The following is a 12,830-nucleotide window of genomic DNA, read 5'->3' on the forward strand; positions in this document are numbered from 1 at the left end:
ATATAGTTATATATATATACACATACACACACACACACACACACACAAACCATGTGGCATTCATTTTATTAAGCTAACTTTTCAAACTAAATATGAATTAAATTGTTACATTTAATAAATTACGATGCGCCTTCCGCTACGCCTACATCATACGCTCGAGCGCCTTGTCGTGAACGCGGCTACTTGAGCGACCGGAAGCTTGAGATTACAGTTTATACATTTTTTACAAATTTTTATATTTTTCTTACACTAACGGATCATTTAGTTTCAGAAGGCCTTTATTAACACCCCAGAGCCGTGTGGAGTAATTTTATGATGGACGGATGCAGTTTTTTAGGCTTCAAAAACAGGGGCACCATTCACTGCCATTATACAGCTAGGAAGAGCCAGGACATTTTTAAATATAACTGTGATTGTGTTAGTCTGAAAGAGGAATGTCAGATACGCCTAGGATGCCCCGAGGGTGAGTAAATCATGGGCTAATTTTCATTTTTGGGTGAACTATCCCTTTAGGTCTGCAAAAGATACTTTTGGGGCCTCTGTATGCTTAATCCTGGACCCTCTGCAGAAACAATCCCACTTGATTTTGATGTCAGTGAATGTGAACACTGCAGAAGGCTAGGCAATTCCACATCACATTTAGTAAATTGTGCTGTGTGCTGTGATTAATCTTGATTTGGCTGCAATTAGATTGTATCAAATCTATATTTAATTATTTTTCTGTAGGGAGAAAGCACTCAGCTTCAGCTCTTGGCTCATACTTTTAAAAGCCGTTCCCACTGCTAACCAGCCACAGTCCCAGACATTTACTCAAAAGAAGTGTGTCGTGACCTCACCTTTGAGAACAGTGGTGAGGAGGCCGGTGGTCCTCCATTATTTTGCCTGCTTCCATGGCTAGAAGTTAGAGAAATGGAGGAATGCAGTGAAGGAAAACACACTCTAAAGAGCAAGAGGCACAGATGTCTCGTCTCGATGCGCAGAGCTTGTTTCTCACACTGCCCTCCTCCACAGCAGTGTGTGTTTAAATAAAGCTCTCTGCACACACACTGTGTTTGAGAGAGTTTATTACCTGCTCTCGTCTGGGTCATCAGTGTGATGTGACTGTCAGCGACAGGATGGTGATGGAACAGGCCAGGAGTATTGTGTCAACCATCCAGTGGGACTTGACACACCTTGGGATATTGTGTGGGAGGAACAATAAGGCCAGTCTCCTCTGGCTAAAGCTATTGACGTGCAGGGAATAAGATTCGACCCATTCCTTTTCCAAAACGTCCTGTCAGGAACCTATGCAGTATTTCATGTCATCCATGTGTTGTTCGGGAAGATACAGCTGCACTTTCAAGCTCAGATGGGGATGCAGATGTATATTGATTGGTTTGTTACAAAGCACACAAGCAAAACAATGCATAGTTTCATTTTACACTTGGTTTGGAATCTGATTTTTGAAAATGCACTTTTAAAATTCCATTGAAATGTTAATTTGAAACATTTTAATAAAAATAGTGAAATCTAATTTCTGAAAATGTGCTATTAAGTTCAATTAAAATATTAATTTTAAACTATTTTATAAATAAATTTTTTTAACCTACAACACTATTCAGTATTGAATGAAAATTGAATATTGTAGGAATACACACACACACACACACACACACACACACACACTGTTGAAAGCAAAACTATATATCTGCAAGTTTCAAACCAGAACAAAATGAGATGAAATTGAACTAAATTCAATATATATTATCAGAATATCAGTATTATATTATTTTAATTTATTTATTTATTATATAATTTTGTATATATTATATATTAATTTTTTTTATCTGTTTTATAAATGCATATATATGTTTGAATTCTAGCAATACTTTGGTTTTGTATTAAATGAAGATTGAATATGAAAAAAAAAAAACAGATATATGCAGCAATAAATGCATAATAAATAACTTTTTAATGCAGGGGTTTTCAGACTTTTTGATAACAAGGACCTTAAAATAATTAATTTCACACACAAAGACCCATTTATGCTGTGTATAAAAATATTGAAATTTTGAAGACAGTACGTTAAAACATAGTGCGGTCAATTTCCAACCAGTCTTTAGAAAGTACGGAGCCTCGCACATTACATGCAGAAAAAAAAGGAAGTACATTTTGCGTACAATTTACTAATTTGTTCCCTCGGTTTACTAAATTGTGCACACAATTTACTAATTCATTCCCTAGTTTTAAGTAAATTTTGCGCTCAAGATAATAATTTGTTCCCTCGTTTTAAGTAAATCGTGTACACTAAATAATAATTTGTTCTACTTCCTGTCCGCATTCTCATAAACAGATGTAGATGCCTCTCACTTAAAACAATTCCATGCAATGCTGCATGGCTTTCGAGAATGTCTCTATAACCCATTCCCAACTCAAAATAAATCTTAATTAAAGTGTCTGTCCATAACATAACATGTTGATGAGAATGCGGATAGGAAGTAGAATTAATTATAATTTTTTTATATTACTTAAAATTATTTTACTTAAAATGAGGGAACGAATTATTATATTGAGCGCATGATTTACTTAAAAAGAAGGAACAAATTAGTAAATCGTGCACAAAAATTACTTTTTTCCCCCCTGCATGTCATGTGTGGGGCTCTGTAAGAAAGTACAAAGTGAGAAAAAACGTAATTTAATTCAATGTGTATATTATTTGAAAATTTGTGTTATTATATTATATTATATTATATTATATAGAGATAATATTATCTTGTTTTAAAGATGTTTTGACGTTTTTACTAGAAATCACTTGATAAAGTGCTGCCTTGAAAAAGTAGAATTTTGATAACGTATGAATTTGCATTCAAAATTTTCAACTGTGCAAAAAATGCATTAAACATATTTAATTAATATCTTAATATGTTAACTTTGACAGTCCCATAAATTTTACGTTGTTAAGAAAAACTTATCTTTGGATGCTTTTGGCCCTTTACGTCGCCATGGGGTGAAACTGAGGTGTAAAGAACTCAATGCATATTAGCAACATACTAAATCAACTAGTTACCACACTGATTTTTAACCATTTTGACCATTTTTTTGTGTAACCCATGTTTAATACTTTTAACAGGTGAGTGACGGCAGTCTGACTGTGCAGGCCATCACACGGGAGGACCGGGGGGCCTACAGCTGCCATGCCCACAGTGACCAGGGGGAGGTGCTACACACCACCCGCCTTCTGGTGCAAGGTGAGCATCCACAGATTGCGATGTCTGTGTAGCAACACATATACATTTATTTTCCTTCTCCAGCAAAGAGATACATACACAACAAACAGGCTCATCTATACACAAAAAAAAAAGCCTTTCAGTTCTGATAGTTGGGAGAAGCCAGCACATGTCCTTCACTATTAATATTTGTCCTTTTACTTGCTACTGTGGTCATGGCATCCCGTCAATACTAGGTGCAAAGATGCAAAGCCCTTGGTGATCCCTGGTTAATTAGTCTCTTTCAGTGAAACTGTGTATGGACACATCAGTGTTGTCAAAGTCTGGCCTTTACGTCTCGTCACTCTAAGCACATCTGCCGCAGTCAATACGCTCAGTCCGCTCCATCTGCATGGATCACTTCCTGTCACTCAGCTCCTAATGGAGCCTTCCAGTAGAAGCTGTTTACAGCCCTGCTCGGAGCGATGGAGGTGATATACTGCAGGTTTACAGTTACCGCTCATGCCTTGTACACACTCCCTCACCTTCAGAGTGGCTTGTTTATTTATTCACCTGTAGTTCACATGAGGGTCTTATTTCCTTTTCCAAAACGTCCTGTCAGGAACCTATGCAGTATTTCATGTCATCCATGTGTTGTTCGGGAAGATACAGCTGCACTTTCAAGCTCAGATGGGGATGCAGATGTATATTGATTGGTTTGTTACAAAGCACACAAGCAAAACAATGCATAGTTTCATTTTACACTTGGTTTGGAATCTGATTTTTGAAAATGCACTTTTAAAATTCCATTGAAATGTTAATTTGAAACATTTTAATAAAAATAGTGAAATCTAATTTCTGAAAATGTGCTATTAAGTTCAATTAAAATATTAATTTTAAACTATTTTATAAATAAATTTTTTTAACCTACAACACTATTCAGTATTGAATGAAAATTGAATATTGTAGAAATACACACACACACACACACACACACACACACTGTTGAAAGCAAAACTATATATCTGCAAGTTTCAAACCAGAACAAAATGAGATGAAATTGAACTAAATTCAATATATATTATCAGAATATCAGTATTATATTATTTTAATTTATCATATTATTTTTATATTTTTATATTAATTATATTAGCAAAGAGATACATACACAACAAACAGGCTCATCTATACACAAAAAAAAAAGCCTTTCAGTTCTGATAGTTGGGAGAAGCCAGCACATGTCCTTCACTATTAATATTTGTCCTTTTACTTGCTACTGTGGTCATGGCATCCCGTCAATACTAGGTGCAAAGATGCAAAGCCCTTGGTGATCCCTGGTTAATTAGTCTCTTTCAGTGAAACTGTGTATGGACACATCAGTGTTGTCAAAGTCTGGCCTTTACGTCTCGTCACTCTAAGCACATCTGCCGCAGTCAATACGCTCAGTCTGCTCCATCTGCATGGATCACTTCCTGTCACTCAGCTCCTAATGGAGCCTTCCAGTAGAAGCTGTTTACAGCCCTGCTCGGAGCGATGGAGGTGATATACTGCAGGTTTACAGTTACCGCTCATGCCTTGTACACACTCCCTCACCTTCAGAGTGGCTTGTTTTTTTATTCACCTGTAGTTCACATGAGGGTCTTATATATCTTTCTCATAACTGCTAATTTACACCCTTATGAAAAGATCAGCTAGCATTAATTTCTACACTGGTCAGGGTAATCTCTCCAGCTGTGCTCAATATACCAAAGTAGGCAATCGAAAGTGAGAAAATGTATTATGAATTCAAACATATCTGACAGTTCTGATCATAATATCTGAGCTATACTATTAGCGTTCAATTAATAATTCTGTTTTTAATTTTAATCAGCAATTTTCTTTCAGTTTTCGTTCTGTGGACCAGCATTTATTTTCACCACATAAGGGGTTAAATCATATTTGTGACATAAAAATGAATAATTATGACAAAGTAAAAATTGAGATACTATGTCATATTATTATGAGATAAAGTAGAAATTTAGAAATTATGAGATACTCATTATGACATAAAAAGACAAAATGTCAAAAGTATACTATGAATAATAATTATGACTTTTTAATCTCAATTTTGACTTTTTATCCCATGACATAAAAAGTCATAATTATGACGTTGTAGTTGGGACATAAAAAGTCAAAAGTATGAGATATTAAGTCATACAGTAATCATGACATATGACATAAATATGTTGTATAAAATATGTTTACTTTTGACTAAAATTTGAAATATCTCATACTTTTGATATAAATGTTGAAAATTGATAGTTAAAATAATGACATAACTGACTTATCTCAATTTTGACTTTTTGTTATGATTTCTACTTTTTATCTCATAATTATGACTTAGTTTGTCATAGACTTTTTATCTTATAATTATTACTTAGTATATCATAATTTTGACTTTTTTCTTATAATTACAGTACGACTCAGTATGTCATAGTTTTGACTCAGTATCTCATAATTTATATATTTAATCTCATAATTATGACACTTTATCTCATAACTGACTTTTTATGTCATAATTATGATTTACCAAGGCATTTTTTCTTGTCAGTGTCAGAAATGGGCTTCCATACCTTTTGGCCTGGCTGTTGAAAGTTAAAATATAATGATTTAAAGGGAAAAGATTCCGCCATCGACAAGCTGGTCCATTTAAGCCATGGATCAAATGTCACCTGGAAAAAGATCTTCCTGTCTTGTCTCCTTCATGAGGGATATGAGGGGATCTGTTTGATAAGTGTGTGAGTTTCATGCACAAGCAAACAGAATAATCGTTGTTCGCTCTGATTCAGCACCTGGTACTGGTACCACAGTCTCTCCCCATATGGCCTCCGCATTAGTACAGAATGATGAAGTGGTTCAGTTTATTATCCATGGGCCGTGTACAGTATGACAGCAAACATGAGCAAGCTGCCTGTCACTGGCTTTGTGGCTTTCACTGCAATCAGATTTATGGCAGTGGAGCATGGCTGTGAATACAGAGCAGCACGCTAGCACACAGCCTGCACTGGGAACAGAATTTAGAGGATGCTTGTGATCACAGAGCACCAGAAAACATACAGGATACGTGGAGCTTCTTGTCCATACTCCCTACATTACCTGCTAAGTGCTGGCTGATATATAGTGAATATTAACAATATATTTGTGATGATTTCCTAAAATGAATGTCTTGAATATCACAATAATTTTAATGCAGGGCTTTAAAAACAATTTAATATTTTTCCCCAAATTAGTGAAGGCTATATCATTTCATGCATGAAGACCAATTTATGCTGTGTGTACAATAATACGATTGAAATTATGAAGAGATCTTTTTTCTGCCTATCATTAAAGTAATTTTTAATGATTTTTATTAGTATTTAAAATAAGGCTGTCAATAGAATGATAAGAGTGATTTATCTCATGATTTAATAAATATCTTGGTAGCTTTGATAACCCTAAAAAAACACCCTAAAACACATCGATGACCACTGTTTTAAGCCATAAATACTGAAACAAAACTGAATTCAAACTGAATATCTGATCATCTGGCATATTGAGATATATATTTTAGCTCTATCGTCTGCTCTACCTGAAGGTTGGAGTGATTTAGAAGAGGATCGGTCTGCTCTCCTCTGAGTACCAACGAGTCAGATGGAGACACATATGAACTGTGCCGAGCTAAAATTTGCCTTGGCCATAGGCTGTTTTGTTTAGTAAACTAGCAATATTGTTTTTACAAAAAGCAATATTCTCATGAAGCCTCTGGAGAGGCACTCTAGTTAAAACCTGCTTCAACAACATGAGCGCAAGCAACGCCAGGGATATTTTTAGACGCTTTCAAGTGATGCCTTTTGCGATTTCATTTTAATAAGCAAAGCTGCGCTACTGTCAGTAATCCCCTTAGATGCAGTGTCATTTACTGCACATTAAGGAAACATCCAGGAAGCTCTCAGCATAGTCCACACATTAAGATTAGAAGATATTTCACAGCTAGTCATGGGTTTGTTTGTGCTAAGAGCAGCATTCATGCTGTATCTTTCTGCAGAGCACCCACAAATCTCACAGCAGTCCGAGTGTCACGACAGTATTCCTGCCTACCCACACGTCTAATTAAAAGTCTATTGGCAATTTCAGTGACAGCCTCATGTGGGAAGGATAATATTCTCTGTGGGAAGGCCTGACAGTAGTATCCTTGCTGTCTTTATTAGACAGGTTTATATACATGGAGGAGAATTAGGATAATTGCAAGGAATACCACATCTGTGGCATGCAGTTGATTACCACAGACAATAATTCCTTTCCCTTGTGTACATAAACAAAAATGAAATGTATTTGCAGTAAATACGCTAAGAAACAAAAAGCTTGTTAACATTGAGTTTACACTCATTTAGACAACCTGTTTCTTCAGTTGCTCATAAATGTCATATGAATATAGAATATAATACTAAAGAGGTTTGGGTTGTGTTCCACAGTTTGGTTTATGTATGTTAATTTGGTCTGCTCTTAAAGTTCTGTTCTTTCAGTTCTTGTTTCCTCTTCCTTTTTGTTTTCTGGTGCTGTCACTGGTTTATTGTTTTGTTTAATTAGTCTTATGTTGTAATTGGTTCTTGATTATTCTTGTTATCTTGCTCAGAACCAGAGAGCAAATGGAAGGGGAAGCAGGAACTAAAAAACAAACAAACAGGACACTTAAGACAAAAAAAGTGATAAACCAAAACATGAAACAAGTAAGAAATCCCACACACCTATAACAACTAGCTTCACATTTCTGATTTAAAGTGCTCAGTCCTGTGTTCTTAATAAAAATCTATTTTAGATGTAGAGTATTTGTAAGCATCCAAACTGTCTGTTCATCTTGCCAGCCAAAGCTTAAGTTAAGAAGATGAAATTGAGCGGAATGCTAGTTAGTTGCCATCAGTTTAAATATTTAATAATATATGAAAGCCTGTTTCCACCTTAGAGAAAAAATACATATTTATATCTCACAAATGTGTCTTTATTTTTCAGACCTGTAACTTTATATATCATAATTAGGACTTTATCTCACAAATGTGACCCTGGACCACAAAACCAGTCTTAAGTAGCACGAGTATATTTGTAGCAATAGCCAAAAATATATTGTATGGGTCAAAATGATCGATTTTTCTTTTATGCCAAAAATCATTAGGATATTAAGTAAAGATTATGTTCCATGAAGATATTTTGTAAATTTCCTACTGTAAATATATCAAAACTTCATTTTTGATTAGTAATATGCATTGCTAAGAACTTCATTTGGATAACTTTAAAGGCGATTTTCTCAATATTTTGATTTTTTTTGCACCCTCAGATTCCAGATATTCAAATAGTTGTGTATCGGCCAAACACTGTCCTATCCTAACAAACCATACATCAATGGAAAGCTTATTTATTCAGCTTATTTATTAGATGTATAAATCTAAATTTTGAAAAATTGACACTTATGACTGGTTTTGTGGTCCAGGGTCACAAATATATCCATATCTCATAAACATCAACGTTTTATCTTACAGATGTGTCTTTCCCATACTGTAAATGCGGTTTTCTATCTCATAAATGCAAATTCATATCGCACAAATGTAAATTTACTTGCAACTACATCTTGTAATTGCACATTTTTATATCTTACAAATGTGTTTTTCTCACTCTGCAATTACGACTGTACAATTGCGGCTTTCTCGTTATTGTGACTTTATATCTAACAGTTGCAATTTTATTTCTTATAATTGTGACTTTATATCTCAGAGCTGTGACTTTATATCTCAAACAATTTCAACTTTACTTATAGCTCTTATTAGTCTAAACAATAACTCAAATTTTTCTGTTTTGATTTTTCCTTACTTGTCTGTCTATAACACTTGTCGCTGTTTGCCTCCACCAGGTCCTCCATACATCATGTCACCACCTGAGAACATCACTGTTAACATATCCCAGAATGCCCAATTTACGTGCCAAGCAGAGGCGTATCCTGGCAACCTGACGTACACCTGGTACTGGGAGGAGGATAACGTCTACTTCAAGAAGTAAAGTTATGATCGAGTTCACTACTGTGTCAAGTCGCAGATTCTTGAATACAGAAGCTGCTGTGTGTGTGTCTGTCGGTTTTAGATTAGAGCCACATATATTTTTAGACCCAGAATCCCTGAATCTCAAGCCTTCTACAGCTGCATTAAGGCAAATGTTAGCGTACAGCAGGTTTTTATGCCGGGATGGGAACATCTTGTGACACTGTGCTTGTGTCATCACATGCCTAAAAAAGCATGCTGATCATCTGAAGCAGAGCCAGAAGCTGGTCTGACTCCCCCAAGCGTGGCCGTATTGACCCTCTATACGCAGGGCTGTAGTCTGTTCCTCTCTGTGGAAACAGGCCAGAATAAAGTTTCGAAATAATGTTTTCCGGTACTCTTGAACTGTGAGGGGCAGACCGATGTTCATGGGAATATTCAGACTGCTGGCCAACTACCACTTTGTGTAAAAACACTTTAGTGGACACTGATATTTGTAAAATTAACCATAAGAATCAACATTTTATTTACTGAGAAGTGATTATATTTGTCTGCAGTTATACATACATCCTCAGGGTTGTAGATTATAAAGCAAGGGTCTTTAACAAGGGTCTAAAGCAGTACTGCAGGGGGTTTGCCACATCATCTGATCTCAAATTATTATTATTATTATTTTTTCTGTGTGTATAAATAAAGTTTGTTAAAGAAAAAAAATATGAATGCTGAATGCCATTTCCCATCAATTATAACATAATTAAAATGTTTTTTTAATATCTGTATCTTATAGATGTCTTTATTTTTCAGAACTGACTTTATATCTCATAATTTTGACTTTATGCTTCACAAATTTGTCTTTATTTCATAATTGCAATTTTATATCTCAAAAATGTATCTAGTTCCCATAATTGCAACTACATTATGCAATTGCAACTTTTAATTTCTTACAAATGTATACATTTCTCATAATTGAGAAATGTATACATTTGTAAGAAATTAAAAGTTCTTTTAATATCTGTTCTGTTTTTTTAATATCTGTATCTTATAGATGTCTTTATTTTTCAGAACTGACTTTATATCTCATAATTTTGACTTTATGCTTCACAAATTTGTCTTTATTTCATAATTGCAATTTTATATCTCAAAAATGTATCTAGTTCCCATAATTGCAACTACATTATGCAATTGCAACTTTTAATTTCTTACAAATGTATACATTTCTCATAATTGAGATTTTCTCTCAGAATTTCTCTCATATCTCATAATTGTGACTTTCTCATAATTGTGCTTTTTTTTATCTAACAGTTGTCATTCTCATAACTTTGACTTTGTCTCACAATTGCAATTTTATTTCTTATAATTGTGACTTTATGCTCACAGTTTTCTCAAAATTTAAATCTCGTATTTGTGACTCTTATAACTATGACAAATGCAATTTTATTAAATTGCTACTTTTTCTCAAATGTTTTTATTATATCATATTTGTGACTTTATATCTCACAATTGCAATTTTATTTATCACATTTGCGGCTTTATATCAAATTTTTCAAAATGTCATACTTGTGACTTTTTCTTAATTGCACCGTTTTCCCCCGGTTTCACAGACAAGGCTTAAGCCTAGTCACACTAAAATGCATGTCTGAGCTGTTTTAACTGAAAGAAACTTGCAATGACATATTTTAAAATACATCAGTGCCATTGTTTTGTCTCAAGATGCATACCAGTAATGTTTTTTTTTTCTAAGGAACGCTTATAAAAGATACTTAAATGTCCTAATTGAACTATGGCCTAAACCTGGCATAGTCTAAGCCCTGACTGTGAAACCTGGCCCTAATCTCACAATAGTAGCTTTAATTCTTGTATTTGTGACTTTAACAGTTTTGACGTTTATTTTTCACAAAAAAAGTATAATGTTAATTTAAAACTTTCTCACAATTACCTTTATTATTCACTCTAAGGCAGAAACAGACTGCCATAATAACGAGACATTGTATCAGCCTCAATTCTTCTCTGTGTACAAACACATTTAATAATTTAATTTTTTTCAAACAGATCATCTCTTTTCTCTTCCCTGCAGTGATCTGAAGCTCCGTGTTCGCATCTTTATTGACGGAACCCTTATTATCTACAGAGTGAAGCCAGAGGATGCTGGGAAATACACCTGCAGCCCTAGTAACAGCCTGGGCATCTCCCCCTCTGCTTCAGCTTACCTGACCGTGCAATGTGAGTTTCACCTTCAACCTCTTAAAGAGCCTGCAGCACCAGGCCTGCATTTGAAATCTCAGTTTATGTCCTGTGTGCCTTTGAGGTGTTTTATGTCAAGTGTACTATCATCAGAGTGGGGTAATTGGTGTCTGTCACGTACAGGGACAGAGCTATTTACACCCTTTGAGATGCCGTGGTGGCTGCCAGGCATCTGAGATGTTATAGTTGCTGCCTCTCTGGAGGGTTTGATAGCTCACTTCCATCTGCACCAGGACTCTTGTTGTGCTGCAGGAAGTGGTGGATAAGCCCTGAGTCTGAGCTGCCTCTGTGTCTGTCTGTCTCTCGGATAGAAAGACAGAGTGGAGAAGGCTTACTTCCATGAAAAATTGAAATCATGACAGTTATAAATGACAGCCAAGAGTTGTCACTGAAGCAACTTTAATTCATTATTATAAAACAAATAGTTCCAACTCTGAATTCTGATTGGAAGCTGCTGTAACACAGACAATATACACAGATGTGAATGCACATCAGTGTTCCAAGCCTACAGTATCACCTACAGTTAAGCTAATAAAATATATATATTAATTCATTTAGGTTATCATAATTAAGAAATATAATTATTTGTATTGACATCCTTGTCACTGCATAATCAACATTTTCTGTTTCTGTGTTTTAATACATTTTGAGTGTACCATATATAATATAATTTTATATATATAGTTTTATTTGTTATATTATATTATATTAATTACATAATTATGAAATATAATTATTTGTACTGACAACCTTGTTACCGCATAATAAATATTTACACACACACACACACACACACAGAGAGACAAACATATAGAATTATAAGTGCATTATTTAATTTTTTGCATGTTTTTTTTCTCTATATTATATTATATTATATTATAACATGCAAGTCAGCCCTCAGCAGCCATGAAGATGTAGATGGGTATCTGCCATTAAAAAAACATAATAGTTGAACGCTAATAAAAAATATCTGAAGCCAGTAGTGATTGTTACAATAGGAAGAAAATGTAATGTGTAGAGACAATGGGCCTCATTTACGAAACGAACGTACGACAGAAAATTGGGCGTACGGTCGCTTCAACGCAAAACTTGGAATTTATCAATATGGACATGAGCGGTGGCTACGATCAAATCTCATGTCTGGTCTCAGCTCGTGTACGCAAGTTTTTGAGTTACCTGAACTTGAGCACAGCATAGTAAATACGGTGGAGAATTGTAGATTGGCAAGTATAGTCTACGCTCGTTTTTGTGACACTCTTCATGCATTTCTTTTCTTTTCTTTATATCTTTATTTTATTTAATCCATCTGATCGCACAGGCGCCTCACGCACACACAAACAACATTAGTTCTAGCGTTGCCTGA

At 34.8% G+C, this 12,830-nt stretch overlaps 1 protein-coding gene across 6 annotated transcripts in view; it reads left to right on the forward strand.

Annotated features, from left to right (window-relative positions):
• The window catches only part of LOC107748591 (protein turtle homolog B-like), a 68,367-nt gene that overhangs the window by 37,756 nt on the left and 17,781 nt on the right, over positions 1-12,830 (forward strand). For all 6 annotated transcript variants that reach the window (XR_001640947.1, XM_016563447.1, XM_016563449.1 and 3 more), the window contains exons 5-7: positions 3,110-3,227; positions 9,103-9,244; positions 11,301-11,446. Coding sequence is in view for 5 of the 6 variants with exons in the window: in XM_016563447.1 (XP_016418933.1) it covers positions 3,110-3,227; positions 9,103-9,244; positions 11,301-11,446 (406 nt within the window). In the remaining variant the exon portion in view is untranslated. The remainder of the gene's footprint in view (positions 1-3,109; positions 3,228-9,102; positions 9,245-11,300; positions 11,447-12,830) is intronic.

The sequence above is a fragment of the Sinocyclocheilus rhinocerous genome, unplaced genomic scaffold (assembly GCF_001515625.1).
Source record: "Sinocyclocheilus rhinocerous isolate Xijiao unplaced genomic scaffold, SAMN03320098_v1.1 scaffold620, whole genome shotgun sequence".
Lineage (NCBI taxonomy): Eukaryota > Metazoa > Chordata > Actinopteri > Cypriniformes > Cyprinidae > Sinocyclocheilus > Sinocyclocheilus rhinocerous.